This window comes from Canis lupus, chromosome 6 (assembly GCF_048164855.1).
Source record: "Canis lupus baileyi chromosome 6, mCanLup2.hap1, whole genome shotgun sequence".
Taxonomy (NCBI): domain Eukaryota; kingdom Metazoa; phylum Chordata; class Mammalia; order Carnivora; family Canidae; genus Canis; species Canis lupus.
The window spans coordinates 67,534,370-67,557,968 of record NC_132843.1 but is presented as its reverse complement, the minus strand read 5'-3'; the positions used below and the strand labels follow the sequence as shown (position 1 = coordinate 67,557,968).

General features: G+C 34.2%; 1 protein-coding gene across 13 annotated transcripts in view; it reads right to left on the bottom strand.

The window, feature by feature from the left end:
• ACBD6 (acyl-CoA binding domain containing 6) overlaps positions 1-23,599 on the bottom strand; it is a 207,796-nt gene that overhangs the window by 73,595 nt on the left and 110,602 nt on the right. For all 13 annotated transcript variants that reach the window (XR_012033142.1, XR_012033143.1, XM_072831025.1 and 10 more), the window contains exon 6: positions 17,528-17,617. Coding sequence is in view for 11 of the 13 variants with exons in the window: in XM_072831025.1 (XP_072687126.1) it covers positions 17,528-17,617 (90 nt within the window). In the remaining 2 variants the exon portion in view is untranslated. The remainder of the gene's footprint in view (positions 1-17,527; positions 17,618-23,599) is intronic.

Here is a 23,599-nt window from a genome sequence, read left to right as displayed (position 1 = left end):
CTCGATCCCAGGACCCTGAGATCATAACATGAGCTGGAGATGGATGCTTAATCAACTGAACTATCCAGTGCCCTGGTTTCTCATATATTCTTGCATATACCATGCATACCCTCAGTTTGATAAGCTATTTTTAAAAATGATAAAAAAACTTTAAGACAACTGAATGATATGGAAAAATGTCCATTATATAATATTAACTGAAAAAGAAGTATAGATACCACATATATGGATGTTTTTTGGTTCCAATTAAAATGTAAGGAGATATAATAAAGTCATTTTCCTAATGCAACAATTTTTTAAAAGTTAGGTTAATTGAAAAATTGTATTTATAGAGTTATGGAAGCAAAAACGACTGAGTGAACTAAATCAGAGTTATTCAAAGAACAGGCTCTCAAAATATTTTTTTTGAAAAAAAAATATTTTTTTTTTTGAAGAGAAAGGGGGAGGGGAGAGAGAGAGAGAGAGAACATGCTCTCTCCTGCTGCTTTTTTACCTGGGCTATTTGCTGATTCTGTGTAAAGGCTAAAGATTGAGATGAGCTCAAATAAAATGATGACACTGGGGGAAAAAAATTAGCAAAACTTTTGGAGGTTGTTTGAGATTGGCTCAACAACTGAAAAATTCTAGAAGTCTAAACAGAAAGTGCTGTTTTCCCATATGGCTTAATTTCTGAATTCAGGGACTACGTGGGAAATGAGAGTTTCTAGAAGAACACATAAGAATCTGTTGTCTTGCAATATTTGAGAAAGACAGTCTTGCTTGAGGAAGGGGGCCTGCCTCAAACAACAAATCTCAGCCCAAACACATCTGCCAAAATTTGGAAGCAATTTGAATAGGAAGCTGGAGGACAAAGCTCGAAGCAGAATCAGACAGACTCTTCATCAGTCTTTCAAGGCAGGAAGGCAGACACCCATAGGCTCACAAGTAAAAGCTCTAAAGAATCTCCCTCCAAATATGTAGGAAAGCAGAGGTAGAACTACAGCTACAATCCAGCACCAACCTAGCTTGATTCCTCATTGGCCCGAGGTGATTAGCCCCTCAAACAATATCTGAGAGAGGACTGGGGTTGTCCTTTCTTGGGGAGAATAACACTGACCTCAGTCTCTATTCTCCTTTATACATAATGTGCAACATACCATTAAAAATTATGAGATATAGCTCTTCCTCTTCCTTTATTGAATAGTTCAGTCTTAGAACCATAGGTAAGGTGAAATGAAATAGGCATCCATGGCAGTGAAAAGGTAGAGAAGAGGGGAGTTGTCATTGTACAGAGCAAGGTATTAGAGACTAACTAGGATGAAGAGGGTGTCCACGTGGAGTGGGAGCAGCCTAATGTGAGGTGTCAGGGCTCATGCAGGATGAGGAAGATGTCCAGACAGAAAGATGGTCTGGTATGAAGTGTTAGGGTCCAAGTGGAGTGAAGAAGATATACCTACAAAAGGTTGGCAAGGTACTGGATGTTGAAGCCTAAGCTGATTGAGGAAGGCATTCCCATGGGAAAGTGACCTGTCTCAGGGTGCCACAGACCAAGAGGTTTGAGTATGGCATCCTCCAGGAAAGTGGTCTGAACAAACTGTCAGAACTTCAGCATGATGAGGGCATCCATGCAAGAGAGGAGGTGGCAGCAGCAATGAGCAATTGGTTACACACTGGGAGATTGATCAAATAATAAATACAAGATAATGAGAGCAAGGCTTCTCATTATCAGAGAAAGAGAGTTACAAATATAGAAAAACTGAATGAAAAAAAAAAAGAAAAACTGAATGAATCTTGTGGTATTCACCTGGAAGTAGAGGTACTCGTGTAAACTTATGGTGTACACACACACAGCACACAAAGAAAATTGAACATAGATGTTAATGTGTGTGTGCATGCATGCGTGCATGTGTGTGTGTGTGTGTGTGTGTGTGTCTGTATATATGTCAGAGGATCTGGGAGGAGTGATAGTCCAATGGCAATGAGCACACCCACTACTCAGTTCTTGGTTTCTAAATACCATTCTCTATTAAACTGAACCACAGCTCTCTGGAGAAACTGCTGCTCCATGGATAGAAAAGGGAAAAGTTCAAGATAAACTGGAGTTCTTATTATGCCAGAAAGTGTGTAAAGTCTCAAAGAATTATGGGCATATGTCAAAAAGATACAGGAGCCAGACTGAAGGACTCCCACTGGACAAACCTGGAATACTCTAAGCATAAATGTAAATAATGATAACAGTGCATTATAAAATTAAATAAAATAGGGAACTATGAATCCAAACTGATGTAAAAAAAGCATGAATTGAAGTTTTGATGAGGACAGGATATTTATACATATCCAAGTATCTTTCCCACAAAACAAGAATGAATTACAAAGGGATAAAAGTAATATTACTGTGATGAATCTTGGCAGATGCCACCCTAACCAAGTGATCAAAATAAACATCAGTAATGGGTCAAACTAAAAGTATGTGCTATCAGATGGGTTCCAATAAGAATACATTATCACTTCTACAACATCATTGATGTTGTAGAGATGAATAACATAATCAGGAGGAAACATCAGATAAACTCCAACTGAGAAATAGTCTAAAAAATAACTCCTCTGTAATCTTTAAAGATATCAAAATCATAAAGGTCAAGGAGAAACTGCATAATTGTTCCAGACTAAAGGAGGCCCTTTTTGACATGTTAATCAAATGCAATGTGTGATTCTAAATTGAATCCTTTCATTATAAAAGATCCTCTGGAGGACACCCGGGTGGCTCAGTTGGTTGAGCCTCCAACTCTTAGTTTTGGCTCAGGTCATGATCTCACGGTCCTGGGATTGAGTCCTGTATTGGGCTCCCTGCTCAGTGAGGAGCCTGATAATTCCTCTCCCTCTCTGCACTCTCCCTGCTTGTGCTCTCTTGCTCTGTCAAATAAATAAATTCTTTTTTTTAAAGGGAGGATTGGGTAAAGTTAATCAAATGGTCATTCTAGAAGTGAAAAATTACAATGTCTGTAATTAAGAACTAAATAGAGTCTTAAAGCAGAAGATTATCAAAGACAAAGATGAATCAACAAAAATTATCCCAACTGAAGCACTTAGAGAACTAAACAGTAATATAAAGCAAATAAAAACAACAAAAGAGAATACATGATTTTTAGAATACATGACAAATGGTCTAAAGTACGAGAAATTATAATTCTGGATAACAGAATGGAGCAGAAGTAGTATCTGAAGACATCACAGTGAAAAATTTTCCAAAATCAAGAGAAGGTATGTCAAAAGGTTCAGCAGACCCCAAGCAGTTAAACAACAACACCCATTTGGTCACACCTGGAAAATAATATATATATATTGGAAAAATCTTAAATGCTGTCAGACCAAAAGACATCATCCTTGAGGTAAGAACACTAAGACTTATAGCTAACTTCTAAGAAGAAAATATGAGAGCTAGAAGAAAATGGAATGACAGCTCTAAACAAAGAATTCTCTAAAGAGAAAAATTATCTTTTTAAACTATAAGTGAAATAGACTGATATTCAATAACTAAAGCTGAGATGACCCATCACTATAAGTCAATACTATTAGAAATACTTAAGTAAGTTCTTCAGGCAAAAGAAAAATAATACCAGATGAGATCAGAAAAGTACAAGAAGGGATAAAAAACATCAAAAAGAAGGAATGAAAAACCATCACTTATGTGAATAAAGATAAAAGACTATTGACTGTTTAATGCTACAACAGTTTCCTGTGAGATATGTAGCAAATAATGAAGTAAAAATGTATCATAGTTATAGCAATATAAGCAGGAAAAAAAACATAAAAAGAATTATATCATTTTAAGATTTTTACACAGTTCAGGAGGAGGCAAAAGCATTAAATTAAGGCAGACTGTAATAAGGCACTATTTTGCAATTTCTGTCACAATCACTGAAAGAATTATTGTAAAAGGAATAGCAAATACCCATTAAAGAAGGCAAAATGAAATAATAAAAAAAATACTTGATAAATACAGAAAAAATTGGGAAAAGTAGAGAAATAAAAAGCAGGTGAAACAGACAACAAACAGAAAGATGGCAAAATTAAATGGAATAATACTAATTGCATTAAATGTAAATAAATTAAACCTTGCCATTAAAAGATAAAATTCTGAATAAAAACCAAGACCAAAATACATGCTATTTATAAGAAACACACCTTAAATACATAGTGTTAATATGAATTAATATGCATTGTTCTCCTCAAATTCTAAAGTTGAAGTCGTTCCCCCCAATGTGACTATATTTGGAGGCAGGGCTTTTAAGGTGGTAATTAAGGTTAAATGAGGTCATAGAAGAAGGGCCTTGATCCAATAGGGCTGTTCTCTTATCAGAAAAAAAGGAGACACCAGAGATCTCTCTGTGAGCACAAAGGCCATGTGAGAACACAGTGAGAAGATAGCTGTCTGCAAGCCACTATGAGAAGTCTCACCAGAAACCAAACTTGCTTTCAGAAATATCTGAAACCTCCAGAGCTGTAAGAAAATGTCTGCTGCTTAAGCCACTCTGTGTTTTGTCATGGCAGCCCAAGCAGACTAACACAGAGATAGTGTAAAATTTAAAGGATAGAAAAAAATATAAAAGGCAAACACTATCCATAGAAAAACTGATATAACTATATAACATTGAACAAAATACATTTTAAGACACTAAGAATTAATAGATTTTAAAATAAGCATTTCTCAATGATAAAAGGGTCAATTCAACAGCTTAAAACGATCTTAGATTTGTATCCAATAACATAGTTTGAAGGTATATAAAAAGGAACATCACTAAAAGAAGATAAATAAATTATAATTGGAGATTTTAACACAATTTTCTCAGTAGCTGACAATAAGGAGACAAAAAAATGAGTAAGAATATAGAATACTTGACTAACACTATTAACCAACCTCATGAAAATGATAGTTACACCAAAAGACACCAAACTGCAAAATAGTCTTTTCAAGTGAATATGCAACATTCCCCAAAATGCACCATATAAAGGGCCAAAAAGCAACTATTAATTTCAAAATACTAAAAATCTTCAGAGTATGTTCTCTCATAATAGATTCACGACAGAATTGAATACAGAAAGAGAACTATAAATTCCCAAAATGTTGGGCACTTAAACAACAAACATCTAAATAACCCATGATTCCAAGAAAGAAATCACAGTGGAAATTTAAAAATATCTTGACTAGAGGATAATAAAAATATCTCAAAATTTGCTAAATGCCTTTAAAGTATGCATAAAAAGAAATTTTTACCTCTAACTATACCTATTAGAAAAGAATACCGGAAAATTAATACCTAAGCTTCTATCTCAAAAGGCCAGAAAAAAAAAATCACAGCAAATTAAATCCAAAAAAGAAGTAGGGGGAAGGAACAAAGAACAAAAATCAATGACACAGACACCAAATGTACTATGGAGACAACAAAGCTGAAAACTAGTTCTTTGAAAAGATTAATAAGGTTAACAAATGCTTAGCAAAAATTATTGGTAAAAAAAGTTACCAATATCAGAGATTAAAAAATGTCACAATAGGATAGCCCCAGTGGCTCAGCGGTTTAGTGCCGCCCTCAGCCCAGGGTGTGATCCTGGAGACCCAGGATCGAGTCCCACTTGGGGGTTCCTGCATGGAGCCTGCTTCTCCCTCTGCCTGTGTCTCTGCCTCTCATGAATAAATAAATAAAATCTTAAAAAAAAAAAAAAAGGTCACAATAACACTACAGACACTAACACACAAGATAATATTATGAATGACTTTAGGTCAACCTTTTATAAGTTTAGATGAAATGGACAAATTCCTTGAAAAAAACCAATTTATTAAAACTGATCAAAGAAAAAATAGAAGATTTGAACAGTCTTGTATCATTTAAAGAAATTGAACTTATAATTTGAAGGCTTCCATGTTCAGATGGCCTCACTGGTGAATTCACCTAAATGTTAATTCACCTATAGTGCTTACTATTATTATTTTTGTATAGTATTTTAAAGTCATTGATCTAGGTATTACTGTGTGTGTGCATATGTGTTTACTATTTACTGGTATTGATATTTTATCATTTTGATAAAATTGTAGAAGCCTTACCTCTATTTAGCTTCCTCCCTTTGTAAAATTATATTTATCCTGTTTAGTGTTTGCTGAGCTCTCTGGATTTGTGGCTTGGTGTCTGCCATTACTTTTGTAAAACTATCAGCCATTCAAACACTTCTTTTGCTCCATTTTTTCTTCCCCTTCTGATATTCTAATTACATGTACGTTATGGTCAAAATTACCCAACGGTTCTCAGAAATTCTTTTTATATTTAACTATTTTTTTCTTTGCATTTCAGTTTTAGAAGTTCATACTGACTTATCTTTCAAGTTCACTAATTCCTCCCTGTGTACAATCTTCTGAAGAATCTTCCAAAGGTATTCATTCTTCATTTCTATTACAGCATTTTTTATTTCTAGTATTTCTGTTTAATTTTAATTTCCATCTTTCTGCTTACATGATCCATTCCTCTTATACAAGCTTCATTTTTTTCCATTAGATTATTTAACATATTATCATTAATCAAACAAATTGCCCATCAGCTAATTCCAAAATCTGTGTCATAGGTGAGTCTGGCTCTGATACTTGCTGTCAGACTGTTATTTCTTGCTGTACACCATGCCCTGTAGTCTTTTATTGAGAGCTATATGTGAAGTATCCAATAATAGAAACTATGGTAAACAAAACTTTAGTGTGAGGTTTTATATCAATTTGGCTGTGTTCAATGTTTACTGTAGTTGTAGGAACTAGGGCTTCAGTTTCCTGTTTTTATCTCCCCTGCCATCTTTGGGTTTCCCTAAAAACTCCTATTTAAAAAGACTCAATGTCTTGTAACTCTTCTACTGTTAAAAGCCACATTGCTGTGATGGTAAGGTGTAGGGAGCAGAAAAACATTTTGTAACCCATGATTATTTTTTGTTGTTGTAAGGACTGATAGTTTCTATGTTCTTTAACATTTATTTTATTTTTTAAAAGTGTTTATTTATTCATGAGAGACTCAGAGAGAGAGGCAGAGACATAGGCAGAGGGAGAAACAGGCTCCACGCAGGGAACCCGACGTAGGACTCCATCCTGGATCTCCAGGATCACGCCCTGGGTCGAAGATGGCGTTAAACCATTGAGCCACCAGGGCTACCCTGTTCTTTAACATTTAGAGCTGAAACTAGAAGTGTTCCCCCTATTCTAATGTAATTCTCTTAAATGTATCCTTTGGAGCAGTAGGATATTTAACATCAGATGATGTTAAACTTTTTGATTTGGTGGTCAAGTGTAATTTTAAAAACTCAAGAGTAAAGGATAGTATATTATTTTTACCCGTTTTTTTTTTATTTAAAAGATTTTATTTATTTATTCTGAGAGACACAGACAGAGAGGCAGAGACATATAGGCAGAGGAAGAAGCAGGCTCCCTCTGAGAAGCCCGATGCAGGACTCACTCAATCCCTGGACCCTGGGATCATGCCCTGAGCTGAAGGCAGATGCTCAACCGCTGAGCCACCCAGGTGTCCCACTATGATCTCTGATTTAACAAGTTTCTTAGAAATGACACCAAAAACACAAACAAAAAAAACTAGATATATTGGGCTTCATCAAAATTGAAACTTTCTGTGTTTTAAAGGATACTCTTAAGCCAGTAAGAACACAATCCACTGAATGGAAGAACGTATTTGCAAATCATATATCTAATAAGGGCCTTGTATTCAGAGTACATAAAAAATCTCACAACTCAATAATAAAGAGACGACAAAAATCTTAAAATGGAGACATATATTCTTAATATTAATCTGCTCTATCTGTTGAAGGTATAGAGACCACCTATAGAATTAGTTGAATCCATCACTTAAGCAAAGTACCCAACCTACTCCCTTGTCCTCAACAGCCTTCAGGCTGCTGTTACGGCATATTTTCCCTTTGATGTCACCACTATTGGTCTTTTCAAAGCTAATTTCATCCAGATAAATATTTCAGACACAGGAGAGGATGGCAACATGAGACACAAATGATTTACTTCAAAAGCACTGGCCCTGAGTCCATTATATCCCTCAATAGATTTTGCTTTAAAAAAAAAAAAAGATTTTATTTATTCATGAGAGGCACAGAGAGAGAGGTAGAGACATAGGCAGTAGAAGAAGCAGGCTCCCTGTGGGGAGCCCAATGTGGGACTTGATCCCTGGACTTGGGGACCATGACCTGAGTGAAAGGCAGATGCTCAACCACTGAGCCACCCAGGTCTCCCTAGATTTTGCTTCTAAAAAATCTTACTGTGCTTTCTATGGACTTTTTCCCCCATCCAATTAAAAAAAAAGTGGGCACAGGATCTGAATAGACATTTTTGTTTCAAAGAACATATAAATGTTCATCAAGACATTAAGAAAAGATAAATGGTGGTATATGCATGTATATAATAAAACATTATACAGCAATAAAAATAAAGGAACAAATGATATATGTTAACAACATGGATATATGTTATATTGAACATATGTTATATTGAGGATAATAAACCTGATCCAAATCAATATATATGTTACAAATATATGAATTTCAAGAAGAGATAGAACAAATTGATGGCAATAAAAGTCAGAATAATAATTCTCAGAGTGGGAGTGGGAAGATTGATACTGATAAGTTGCTTAAGAAAAGAAACCTAATAGGGGTTTTGGAAATGTTCTATTTTGATACAGGTGGTAGGTACACAAGTGTGTGTACAGGCGTTTGTGTGTCTTAATTTGTGTTCTTAAAATTTTTGTAGTATATGTAACTCACTATATGTATTTTATATCTCAATTCTTTTAAATAATGAAGAAAAACTACTCTATGTATAATAATGTACCAAATATCTTTCTTTTATTTCAATTTTTATTTATTTTCTTAAGTGATCTCTACACCCAAAATGAGGCTGAAACTCACTTCTACCACTAGGCCAGCCAGGTGCCCCTGTACCAAATATCTTCAAAATATGTTATATACATGTAAGTAGAGAAAATAAAGATGAGAAAAAAATGTACTCTAATTTTACAGCGGAGAGGTTAAGATCTTGGGCTTTAGAGTCAGAATGACAAGATCAAATCTAAACTTTGTCACTTACTAGCTCTAGGACTTCCCAAACTCCCGTTTCTTCACCAGTAAAATGCAGGCAACAATACATCTACATTATAGGACTGATGTGAAGACTAAGAGAGACAATATACGTAAAATGCTTGGTAGACAGTAAACAGCAAAAAACTGTTTTATATCTTACCCCTCCCTTAACACACATACATAAGAGAATTATAGATGGTTTTATTTACAGCTTTATACTTTTCTCACTTTTTTTTTTTTTGTTCTTTGTCTTTTATCAGATAATGAAGAACTCTGAACTGAAATCTAGAGAGTTCTGAATTTGTCCTATGGGCAATGCAGTCATTAGAGAGTTTTGCCCAGATCAGTGGCATAATAAACAGAAGTCTTGAGAAGTCTCTGTTGGCAGCAATATACCTGGTGGACTTGGGGAGGAGAAGTAGACTTGGCCAGGAGCAGCAGGACAGCTTAAGGTAGAGGGGCTACTGTCATTACTTTAAGCCCCATAATACCCTGGTGAAATCTAAACTTATCATTATTCCCATGCTTTTTAAAAAAATGTATTTTCTATTTATTTCATAAAACTACATATGGATATAGAATGTCCTTTTTTCCAGATTCATTCATTTATTTTTTTATTCCACCATGTTGTTTTTTAACTGAGATATAACTGACAGACAAAATTATGTTAGTTTTAGGTATACAACATAAGTATTCAATATTTGTATATAGTGTGAAATGATTACCACCGTAAGTTCAGTTAACTTAATGTTTTTGAAATATTTTACAACACATAGTCACCAAGGCATTTACAGAGAGGGCATGATGCTCTACACCATTATATAAACCATAAATTTATGTAATTTATAAATCGCCAGGTCTTACACATTTCAGTACCACTCAAACAAAATATTTTCCTTTAGAACTGCATTAACACCCAGTACACAGTGTAAACCCCTAACACCACAGATGCTCCCACTTCTCCAACCCTGCTCAGCTCCTTAATATTATTTTACAATAAATCTAAGAAAACCTAGTAATCAATCTTCAGCATTCAAATACTCCGTGTGCTCTGAAAGTAGTTTTAACTTTCTCCAGGGCTTGAGAAATCAAAATTACTCAAGAGGTCTGTGGGTGTATGTGTGTGTTTTAACCCATAACCTAATCTCAAATATGGTTAAGAACCTACCTTCCAGAATTGAACTAAAAATCAATATCAAGCAGTGAAAGAAACAAAACTGTGTCCATAATACTGCCAGATAACAAATGAAATCTATAAAGGGTCTTTTTTAGAAGTAAAATAAAAAGTCCCAATCAATCACAGAGTATAGAAACTGCAGTGCAATAAGACTATATATGAGATATACTGACGGGTAAAAATGACAGAAAAACACAGGGTAGACTTTGACATATCTCTAATTACTACTTTGTTTCAGGCTAATGGTAAAAATTAGTCTTCAGATAGTTGATAACATCAGCCTGTCTCTGCTGGGTTAGTACCAAGATCTGTGGCCAAGCAAATACTTCTAATAAAATTGATTTTCCTTTTTGGCAACCAATAGGCCAGTCAATAATAATGTTGTTTAAGAAAGATTGAATCATGAGGGAGATGAACCTTTCCTTCCATTTATTATGTTTGTATTGTCTATAGTTGAAAAGAGTTTTCAATAATGAAACCAAAGAAGAAATTACAAGGGGAAAGCTATTCTGAGAGCTAATCTCCAAAAGCTCTGCTACTTGGAAGCATGTTAGCAATCCAAACTGACAAAGCCAAAAGCATTCCCTTAACTGAAACTAGATCAGATGGATTAGGATGGTCAATAACAAAGGAAAATCAAGGTTAGGGGTAATATAGTCATGTGAATACAAATATGTCAAGGAAAACACTGGCTGTACATAACCTAAATGAACCATCCAAAAAACCTTTTTGCATTTTGCAAAAAACTTTTACTTTGCATTAAAGCTGGTGTTCTAGAAAGAGTATTCCAAAAAGCCACATAAGACAGTTTTTGGATTGTCTTATATCAAACAAACATAATACAAGAAAAACAGACAAAAACCTCAGGCTATTCCTAACTTAGGAACATTTCCCTCCAAAATACCTCCTAACAGTACAAACCAAATAAAAGACACAAAAGTGCTAATACTTTGTTGATTTTTGCTTTTTAAACTTACTTACCTTACTAAACATGACTTAAACATTCACAATGAAAAATAAACTGTAACTGTTTTTTCCTGTAAAAATCACAGGAAAATTTCTCAGTAAGTAGTGAAGGAATCTATCCTACCAGATATTAAAAAATTTTGAGGCTATAATCCTTAAAACATCATAGCATGAGTACACGAACAGAAAAACAGAGCAATTGAATAGGAAATAGCCCCAGAAATACACTGAAATACACAGAGGAAGTGAGAATATGGAACAAAAAAAGATCCTTCGATCAGTAGAGTTAAGATTATTCAATAAACATTACTGAACAAATGATTAATCATCTATACAAAAATAAAGTCGGCACCATCTGAACAAAAATAAAATGTCTATTACATACATGTGACACAAATTAATTCTAGTCGGATCAAGGAAACCATGAGATGATGAAAGTACAAGAAGGAAACATGGGGGAAAACTGTAATATTTGTATCACAAAGTGCTAATTTTTCTTAATATATAAAAATCTCCTATAAATTAAGAAGAAAAGATCAATCGGTGGGAAAATGAGCAAAACATATGTGCAGGTGTTTCACAGAAAATGAAATACAAATGGTTCTTCGTTAAAGGAACGGATGCTCAACACATTGGTCCATTTATATGGTACCAGTTAAGTAAAGTATGATACATCTCTACAAAGGAATATTATAAAACCATTAAAAACCTGATGAGATGAGCCCTGGGTGTTACATGTTGGCAAATTAAATTTAAATTTAAAAAAATGTAAAAAACCCCACAAACCATTAAAAAGAGTAAGGCAGCACTATCTATACTGATAGAGAATGATCTCCAAGATAAAGAAAACAAGTTATAGAATAATGTGTGTAATTTATAACATACTGCTACTGTACATGCTTGTATAAATATATAATATTTCCTGAATGGATATATATAAAACTGGTAATACATTCGTCTCCAGAAGGGGGAACTGGGTAGCTGGGAAACAATGTTGGGAGCAAGAGATTTTAGAAAGGAGTCTTCTGTATTTCTTAAGGGTTTTTTTTTTAAAGATTTTATTTATTTATTCATGAGAGACACACAGAGAGAGGCAGAGACACAGGCAGAGGGAGAAGCAGGCCCCTCGTGAGGAGCCTGACACAGGACTTGATCCTGAAAGTCTGGGATCACACTCTGAGCTGAAGGCAGATGCTCAACCGCTGAGCCCCACAGGTGTCCCTGAGGGTTTTTTTTTTTTTTTAAACATACTACCTACTTAAAAAAAAAATCAATGAAATACATGTATTTCAAGGCAAGATTATGGTAACACGCTATGATTTGACTTATGACTCAAAGCTAGAAAACTGGTGCAAAAAGAATGTACACATGTCTAATGGAAAAAGAAGTATTTCTTCTGATAAAGCACAAGGATACACAAAAAGTTATAGTAAATGCTTATTTAGGTCCTTTTTGGTACTTATGTTCTATTTTTTCAAACATTTTATCAATTTCTTTATAAGCCAATATTATTTTATTCAATAATTACTGAGCATCTATTGTATGTCAGATATTATGCAAGGCATTGGTGATAAAACCAAACTCTAGTACCAATATATGGTAGTGTTGAGAATACAAACATATAATTAGCTAATTAAAATACAAAGTGCACTGTGATCACTCTTTGATGAGCTTAAGAACAGGGTGCTATAAACTACTGGGGCATGTCTAAGTGGCTGAGTGAAGGAAGGCTAATCCGGAGGAAGTGATGTGTAAACTGAGGCATAGGAAGGAGGATGAAGGAGAGAGAAAACAGCATATGTAAAGGCCAAGAGTTGAGCAGCATGTCAAGTCCTTCAAAAGAGTGGAGCTTAGCATACCAGGAATGGGGTATAAGCAAGGAGCATGCTGACAAATAAGTGGAGATATAAGATCATGAAGGGCTTTCCAGGGTACACGAAATTTAGACTATTGTAGAAAAATAAAAGTATACCAGAATCATTTGCAAATTAACATTTTAGAAAGACTCTCCAGAGGAAAAGTGGAAAATATATTGAAAGATCAAAGTAGAAGCAGAAATGTAGTTCAGAGCTGCTGAAGTAATTTAGGAAGCCTGAACTAGTGCACTGGAAATGCTGAAATAGAGAAGTGGGTAGATTTGGAGATATACTTAGAAGGCAGAACCTACACAACTTGAAATGGTATGAAAAGGAGAGAAGAATCAAGGATGATTCCTGGAAAACTGATTGGATGATGGTGCCAACCACAGTGAGGAGTAGTGGCAGCTGTTGAGAGATGGTAGGTTCAGTGTAATATATTGTGACTTTGAAATACCTGAGGGATAGCCAAGAAAAGATATGTTTTTGGACCTAGTGACTGAGATCCGGGTTGGTGACAAAGATTTCGCCTATTCTCTAGGAAATGAGAGAGAATCTGAGAATAAAAAGGACCACAGGACTTTTCAGGCAAAATTAAAGATGGATGCCATGAATTTTGAGAATATCAGAGTAATTTTTTCTAGCTTTGCCTAGAGAATAGGTGCACATGTATAAAAAGGGAGGTAATTGGATTATTCACAACTAGGCTTTTTCCACATGGCTGTAACAGTTAAAAAAAAAAACAAAATAGAGATGAAAAAGAGGATAACAGCATAAGAATGGATAAAATGAGCTGAAATGGGAAATAGAATCAATAAAGAAACTAGAGAAATCTTTTAGGTCAAATAAGAGATTTAGAGTAGAATGGGGAGTAGAATTAGAACTAAAAATTTCAGACTTAATGAGAAAGAACCAGGATGATCCCAGGAGGCCTAAGGAGTTGGACTGGAATGGATATATATGGCAACCAGTATTATGTAAAGAAAAGCATTTTATATCTAATACACTAAATTAAAAAGCAAACACCTAGAACAAGACAAAGATACTAATTTTTATTACTTCTTTTTGACATAGTACTAGAAGGCCTAGCCAGAGCTCCCTTTCTCATCCTATCAAGTAATCCAGAATAGCCAAAACAATCTTGAAAAAGAAAAACAAAGTTGTGGGGCAACTGGCTGGCTCAGTCAGAGGAGCATGTGACTCTTAATCTGGGGGTTGTGAGTTTGAGCCCCACACTGAGGGCAGACATTACTTAAATAAATAAAATAAAACTTTAAAAAGAAAAGCAAACTGGAGGTCTCACAGTTCCTGATTTCAAATTTTACTACAAAGCTACAATAATAAAAAACCAGTGTCATAATGGCATAAAGACAAAAATATAGACCAATGGAATAGAAAGTCTAAACCTTCACACATATGCTCAAATTATTTTTGATCATTTTTGACCATTGAATGGTCGGAAGACATTTCAACAAATGATGCTGAGAAAACAGACTATCCACATGCAAAAAAATGAAGTTGGACCCTTACCTCAGGCCATATACAAGAACTAACTCAAAATGGGTCAAAGATGTAAATATATGACCTAAAATTATAAAACTCTGAAAGAAACCATAGGGAAAAAGCTTCAAAAAAAAAAAAAAAAGCTTCAATACATTGAATTTGGCAGTGATTTCTTGCATATGATACCAAAAGTACTAGGCAACAAAAGATAAAATAAGTAAGGTGGACTTCATCAAAACTCTTGTGCATCAAAGGACACTAACAAAAGAAAGACAATTCACAGGATGGAAGAAAATATTTGCAAATCAACTATCTGACAAGGGACTGACATCTAAAATATTTAAAGAATTCCTACAACTTACCAACAAAAATACAAACAACTCAATTTAAAAATGGGCAAAAGACATAAAGGAGATAGACAAATGGTCGATAATCGCATGAAAAGACGTTCAAAATCACCGGGAAATGCATATTAAAACTACAAAGAGATACCACTTCACACTCATTAGGACCTAATTATCACAAATACAGAAAATAACAAGTGTTGGTAAAGATGTGAAGAAATTAGAACACTTGTTCCTGGATGATGGTAATGTATAATGGTGTAGCCACTGTGGAAAACAGTATGGTGATCCCTCAAAACATTCAACAAAGAATTACCATGTGACTGAGCAATTCTACTTCTGGGTAGATGCTCAAAAGTGAAAGCAAGGACTCAAAGAAACATTTGTTACCTAAATTCTTAGGAAGATTAACCACAATGGACAAAAGGGAAAGCAATCCAAGTGTTCATAGATGGATATTTGGATAAACAGAATGTGGTATATACATATAACACATTATCTAGTTTTAAAAAGCAAGGAGATTCTGACACATACTAACAGCATGGATGATCCTTGAAAATATTAAGTGAAATAAGTCAGTCACAAAAGGACAAATATAAAATTCCACTTACATGAAACACTTAGAATAGTCAAATTCATGAAGGCAGAAAGTAGAATGATGATTGCCAGAAGCTGGCAGGATGGAGGAATGAGGAATTACGTAACAATTCAGAGTTTTAGTTGGGGAAGAAGAAAAAGTTCTAGATATGAATAGTGGTGATGACTAAACAATGTGAATGTACTAGGTGCCACAGAACTACACACTTAAAAATAGTTAAAATGGTAAATTTTACGTTTTGTATATTTTGGTACAACAAAAACAAAAAAACAAAAAATATAAAGGTAAATATTAATATCCTTATATTTGGCAATGGTTTCTTAGGTATGACACCAAAAGCACAACCAACAAAACTAAAAATAGGGATGCCTAGATGGCTCAGTGGTTGAGCATCTGCCTTCTGCTCAGGGCATGATCCTGGGATCCGGGATGGAATCCTGTATCCTGTGTGGAGCCTGCTTCTCCCTCTGCCTGTGTCTGCCTCTCTCTCTCTCTCTGTGTCTCTCATGAATAAATAAATAAATCTTTTAAAAAGCAGATAAACTGAACTTAAATCAGGATTAGAGTGCACTTTGCAGCAAAGTGCACTATCAAAAAGTGAAAAGAACCCACAGAAAGGGAGAAAATAACTGCAAATCATGTGTCTGACGATGGTCTACTAACCAGAATATAAAAAGAACTCTCACATCTTAACAAAAAGAAAAACTCATTTTAAAAAGTGGTGAAAGACTAGAATAGATATTTCTCCAAAGGAGATACAGACTTTGTTAAAAAGTACATGAAAAGGGGGGATCCCTTGGTGGCTCAGCAGTTTAGCGCCTGCCTTTGGCCCAGGGTGCGATCCTGGAGTTCCAGGATCGAGTCCCGCATCGGGCTCCCGGCATGGAGCCTGCTTCTCCCTCCTCCTGTGTCTCTGCCTCTCTCTCTCTCTCTGTCTATCATAAATAAATAAATAAATAAATAAATAAATACATAAATAAATAAATAAATACATAAATAAAGAAATCTTTTTTAAAAAAGTACATGAAAAGTTACCAACACCACTAGTTTTTAGGGAAATGCAAATCAAAATCAAGCAAGATGTGCTATAACTTTGCCTCCACTACTATGGCTATTAGAAAAGAAAATAAGTATTGGCAAAGCAGGGGAGAAATTAGAACCCTATGCGTTGCTGGTGGGAATGTAAAATGATGTGATTCCTATGGAAATAGTTTGGACATTCCTCAAAAACATCAAATTACCATACAACCCTGAATTTCTACTCTTAGGTGCAGAACCAAAAGAAGCAAACACAAGCATTCAAACAAAAACACACATACATAAATTGTTCATAGCAATAACTCACAACTGCCAAAAAATGGAAATAACCCAACTGTCCATCAACTGATGAAATGATAACACGTGGTATATCTATATACCGGATTAAAAAAATGAAGTACTGTTACATGCTACATGGATAAACCTTGAAAAACATCATGCTAAGTGAAAGAAGCCACTGATTATTACTGGTTATATGAAATATCCAGGATAGGCAAATCCATTGAAAAGAAAGCAGATTAGTTGTTGCTAAGGTCTGTGATGAGGAGGACATGAGGGAGACTCTCAGTAAGGACCAGGTTCCTTGGGATACCTGGGTGGCTCAGTGGTGAAGCGTCTGCCTTCAGGTCAGGGCGTGATTCCAGAGTCCCAGGATCAAGTCCCACATGGGATCCCTGCACCAAGTCTGCTCCTCCCTCTGTTTATGTCCCTGCCTCTCTCTCTCAGTGTCTCTCATGAATAAATAAAAATATTTTTTTAAAAAAGGACCAGGTTCCTTTTGGGGTGATGAAAATGTGAAACAAAGTGATAGTCACACAACACTGTTAAGTGTATGAATGCCAATGAACTGTATATTTTAAAGTGGTTAATATGGTGAGTTTTATGTTGTATGAATTTTATCTCAATTTTTTGTAAAAAGCTCCCTTTTCGTCACTCTTACCTGACAGTTAATATCAGCTTTATATCGTAGCAAGACTGTAACTAGTTCTTTATGTCCTCGATCACACGCCCAATGGAGTAGAGTTCTACCCTGAAAAAAGAAATGAATGTTATTCCTGTTATGAGGCCAAGTAAAACATACTTATTTTTTGGTTGAGAATTGTGTATATTTTTTTTTTTCATTTGAGTAAACTGACGCACAATGTTACATTAGTTTCAGGTGTACAACATAGTGATTCAACTTCTCTATACATTATGCTGTGCTCACAAGTGTAGCTGCCATCTGTCACCATGCAATGCTATTACATATCACTGACTATATATCTTATGCTGTGCCTTTTACTCCTTTGATTTATTCATTCCACAACTAAAAGTCTATCTCCCATTCCCCTTCACCCATTTTTCCCATACCCTCAACCCCCTTCCCTCTGACAACCATCAGTTTTTTTGTGTATTTATAGATCTTATTCTGCTTTTTGTTTATTCATGTTTCACTTTTTAGATTCCACATATGAGTGAAATCCTATGGTATTTGTCTTTATCAGTCTGATTTCACTTAGCATAATACCTTCTAGATCCATCCATTTTGTCTTGCCAAACGGCAAGATCTTATCTTTTTTTAAAGGAGTGTAATATTTGCATGCTCATGCATGTTTGTGTGTACACATATAGATATATCACACCTCCATTACCCATTATCTATCCATGGACACTTAGGCTACTTCCATATCTTGGCTACTGTATGTAATTCTGCAATAGACATGGGGGTGCATTTACCTTTTCAAATTAGTGTTTTTGTTTTCTTTGGCTAAGTACTCAGCAGTGAAATTATTGGGTCATACAGTATTTTTTTTGATCATATAGTTTTTTTTTTTCTTTTGAGGAACCTCCATACTGTTTTCCACAGTCACTGCACCAATTCACATTCCCACCAAAAATGCCGGAGGGTTCCTTTTTCTCCACATCCTCAACAACACTTATTATTTATTGTTTTTTATTTTAACCATTCTGACAAATGTAAGATAATATCTCACTGTGGTTTTAGATCCACATGTTGTGATGGTTATTGATGTTGAGCATCTTTTCAATTGTCTATTAGCCATCTACATGTTTGGGAAAATGTCTATTCAGGTCCTCTGCCCACTTTTTAATTTGGTTATTTTTTTGGTGTTGAGGCATATGAACTCTTTATATATTTTGGATATTAACCCCTCATTGGATATATCACTTGGAAATATCTTTTCCCATTCAGTAGGTTGCCTTTTTGTTTTGCTGATGGTTTCCTTCACTGTGCAAAAGCTTCTTATTTTGATACATTCTCAAAAGTTTATTTTTGCTTTTGTTTCCCTCACCTTAGGATACTTATCTAGAAAAATGTTGCTATGGCCTAAGTCAGAGAAATTACTACCTGTGTTCTCTTCTAGGATTTTTATGGCTTCAGGTCTCACAGGCTTTAATCCATTTTGAGTTTATTTTTGCAGATGGTGTGAGGTAGTGGTCCACTTTTTTTTTTCTTTCACTTTTATTCTTTTACATGTAGCTGTCTACTTTTCTTAGCACCATTTCTTGAAGAAACTATCTTTTCCCTATTGTATATCTTTGCCTTTGTCACAGATTGACCATATGAGCATGGGTTTATATTTGGGCTCTCTATTCCATTCATCTATGTGTCTATTTTGTGCAAATACCATACCATTTTGATGACTACAGTTTTGTAGTGTTATCTTGAACCCTGGAATTAGGATATCTGCAGCTTTTTCTTTCTCAAGATTGCTTTAGCTATTCAGGCTCTTTTGTGGTTCCACCCAAATTTTAGGATTATTTTTTTCTCATTCTGTGAAAAATATTGTTGGTATTCTGATAGGGATTGCACTGACTCTGTAGCTTGCTCTGGGTAGTAAACACTTTAACAATATTGGTTCTTTCAATCCACGAGCAGGGAATATCCATTTGTTTGTGTTGTCTTTAATTTCTTTCATCAATGTTTTATAGTTTTTAGAGTATAGGTCTTTATCCTCACAGATAAGTTTATTCCTAGGTATTTTATTACTTTTGGTGCAATTGTACATGAATTTTTTTCTTAATTTCTTTTTTTTTGTTATTAGTGTATAGAAAATGCTGATTTCTGAGTATTAATTTTGTATCTTACAACTTCACTGAATTCGTTTATCAGTTCTAGTAGCTTTCTGGTGGAGCCTTTAGGGTTTTCTCTGTATAGTATCAAGTCATCTGCAAATAGGGACACTTTAACCTCTTCCTTACCAGTATGGATGGATGCCTTTATTTCTTTTTATTTCTTTTTTTTTTTTAAGATTTTACTTATTTATTCATGAGAAACACAGAGACAGAGAGAGGCAGAGACACAGGCAGAGGGAGAAGCAGGCTCCATGCAGGGAGCTGATGTGGGACTCGATCCCAGAATTCCAAGATCACGCCCTGGGCTGAAGGCAGAGCTAAACCACTGAGCCACCCAGGGATCCCCTATTTCTTTTTCTTGTATAATTGCTATAGCTAGGATTTCCAGTACTATATTGAATAAAGTGGTAACAGTGGACATCCTTGTCCAGCTCTCAGTTTTTCACCATTGAGTATGGTGTTAATTGTAGGTCTTTCATATGTGGCCTTTATTATGTTGAGGTATTTTCCCTCTAAACCCATTTTGTTGAGTTCCTATCATGAACAGATGTCAAATTTTGTCAAATGCTTTTTCTGCATCTATTAAGATGATCATATGATTTTCATCCTTCATTTTATTGATGTAGTGTATCACATTGATTTGTGAATACTGAACCATCCTTGCAGTCTCAGAATAAATCTCAGAGTATATCTCACTTGATTGTGGTAAATGATCCTTTCAATGTATTATGAATGTGGTTTAGTAATATTTTGTTGAGGATTTTTGCATCTATGTTTATCAGGGATATTGACTTGTAGTTTTCTTTTTTACTGGTGTCTTTGCCCAATTTTGGTATCAGGGTAATAATGGTCTCATAGAATGTATTTGAAAGCTTTCCTTCCTCTTCTATTTTTTAGAACAGTTTAAGGATAATAGGTATTGACTCTTCTTTAAATGTTTGATAGAATTCACCTGTGGATCCATCTGGTTCTAGACATTTATATTTTGGTAGTTTTTTGATTACCAATTCAATTTTGTTAATAGATTTTCAGATTTTCTATTTCTTCTTGATTTAGTTTTGGAAGGTTGTATGTTTCTAGGAATTTATCCATTTTTTCTAGGTTGTCCAAATTGTTGGCATATAATTTTTCACAGTAGTATCTTAAAATACTTTGTATTTCTATGGTGTCAGCTGTTACTTCTCCTTTGTTTCTGACTTTATTTGGGCCATTCCCCACCCGATGAGTATGATTAAAAGTTATCAATTTTGTTTATCTTTTCAAAGAACCTGCTCCTGATTTCATTGATTTTTTAAAACTTTTTAGTCTTTATGTCATTTCTTTAGCCTCTGTTCTTCATTATTTCCTTTCTTCTACTCACCTTGGCTTTGTTCTTCTTTTTCTAGTTCTTTTAAGTGTAAGGTTAGATTGTTTATTTGAGCTTTTTCTTGTTTCTTGAGGCAGGCCTGTATTGCTGTACACTTTCTTCTAAGAACTGCTTTCACTGCATTCCAAAGATTTTGGATCTTTGTGTTTTCATTTTTATTTGTCTCCATGTTTTTTATTTCTTCTTTGATTTCTTCACTGATCCACTGGTTGTTTAGCCTCCATAAGTTTGGGGGTTTTTTTCCAGTTTTTTTTTCTTGTAATCTATGTTTCAGACTGTTGTGATCAGAAAAAAACGCATGGTGAGATTTCATATTCTTAAATTAATTGAGACTTGTTTTGTGGCCTAACATGTGATCTATTCTGGATTATGTTCCATGAGCACTTCAAAAGAATGTGTATTCTGTTTCCTTTGAATGGAATGTTCAGTATATATGTGTAATATGCATCTAATATAATGTATCATTCAATGACATTGTTTCTTTATTAATTTTGTCTAAATTTATTCACTGATATAAATGGGGTGTTAAATCACCTATTACTTTATTACCATCACTTTCTCTCTTTATGTCCATTAATATTTAATTTATGTATTTAGGTGCTCCAATGTTGGGTGCAGAGATATTTACAATTCTTCTATCTTCTTGTTGGACTGATCCCTTTATCATTATGTAATGCTCTTCTTTGTATTAACAATCTTTGTTTTAAAGTCTATTTTGTCTGATTTAAGTATTGCTACCCCAGCCTCTTCCTTGTTTCCATTTGCATGGCAAATGTTTTTCCATCTCTTCACTTTTCAGTCTGTATGTGTCTTTAGATCCAAGGTGACTCTCTTGAAGGCAACATATAGATGGGTCTTTTTTTTTTTTTTTATCCATTCTGCCACCCCGTGTCTTTTGATTGCAGCATTTTGGTCATTCAAGTAATTATTAATAGGTATGTACTAAAAGATATAATGTTTTAAGAAAGAAAAGTAATATGTAAAACTGTAGGTTAATTATTTTAAGAATAGCTGATATAAAATGCTCTATGGGAAAGGCAGTAGACTTTTCTAAATCAATTGGAAATCCTGCATTCTATTTCTGGAATCCATTATGTACTAGCCCAATAACTTACTTCAGCCTGATCCATTTACTCACCCACAGAGTGAAAAAAAGGATAATACTAACAACAGTAACATCAACAGTATTTGTTGAATGAATGAACTATAAGATAATGCCCTGTTAATTTTAAAGAGCTTTATAAATGTAAAAAATAGTTTTCTTAATTTATTATGTTCACTTCTGGTGAAATAAATCTTACGAATCAAATGTGAGTACTTAAACTTAGGTAGAAATCACACTCAGTACATATGAATTAATTCATATTCCTTAAAATGTAAGAAAATTTAGTCAGTTTGAAACTAGGCATTGCCCATTAATATTCCAAGTTTACATTCTGAAACATTAAAAAAAAACACTAATATAGTCTGCTTGTGTCTATCTTCAAATGCTGCACTTGCAAAACAAAATAGATGATTAACTGTTAGAAGACAAAGTACTAAATATGGAACATTTAACCACTGTTTACCACACAGTTACTATCAACATGTTAATTCTATTCTCCACTATCAGAAAATCTTGATTTAGTTAATTAAAGAAGCCTACTTGGTCCAAAGAATTTTTAAAAACCCAGAAGCTAAGGGCTTTTCTGAAGAAATGAGTGGTACATAGTTTAACCCTACTTTTTGAGGGTAGAAGTGATGTCATTTCTAAACAATGGAATGCTTTTCTGCATTAAGTTGAAATCCCTACTTTATGTCATTTTACAAAAGATTTAAGAAGATATAAGCTGGGACAAAGATGGTTTTAAAGTAAGCACTTTTTGAGAAAGCTTTTCTAAACCCAATTTATAGTTTTTATCTTTCAGACTCTCTTCACGCACCTAGTAGTTTGACTAATTAAACCAGATTTATTCTTGAAGCAAACAATAAAAAAAAAGATAACTTCTTCCCTACAAATTATTCTTTTTTTATTTGCTCAATTTATTTTTATTTACTTTGAATTTACACACACATAAAAATCAAAAATTTTTAAAATATGGGCAAATTCTTCACAATTTGTTACAGTAGCAAAACTATTTTGTTCAGAGCCCACTAAGAATTTCCTTTAAAGGAGACAGTTCTAAAAGCCAAGTAAACAATGCATTTGTTGAGTAGAGAAAAGAGTTTCCCATGTTAAAATTTCTGTAGCTCCAATGTGTATTGACCTGCTGTTACTAAGGCACAAATTCCAAAACCTTTCATATGGACAATCAGATATTGTAATAAGACTCTTGGGGAAAAATACCAATGTTTAAAATATTCTATGGTTCGATTTAACTGTTTCACAGCTTTTTACATTAAAAGAATCAGAATTTCAAAGTCTTTTTTTGTTCTAATTTTAAGTATATATTTTATGGCTATTAAGTTAAGCTATTAACAAGAATTACCATATAGTTAAAATGATATGTGATATACTTACATAGGGCACCTACCAAAGTACCTAATAGTTAAGTAAAAAAACCATAATATTAATATATCTAGTACTTTTAC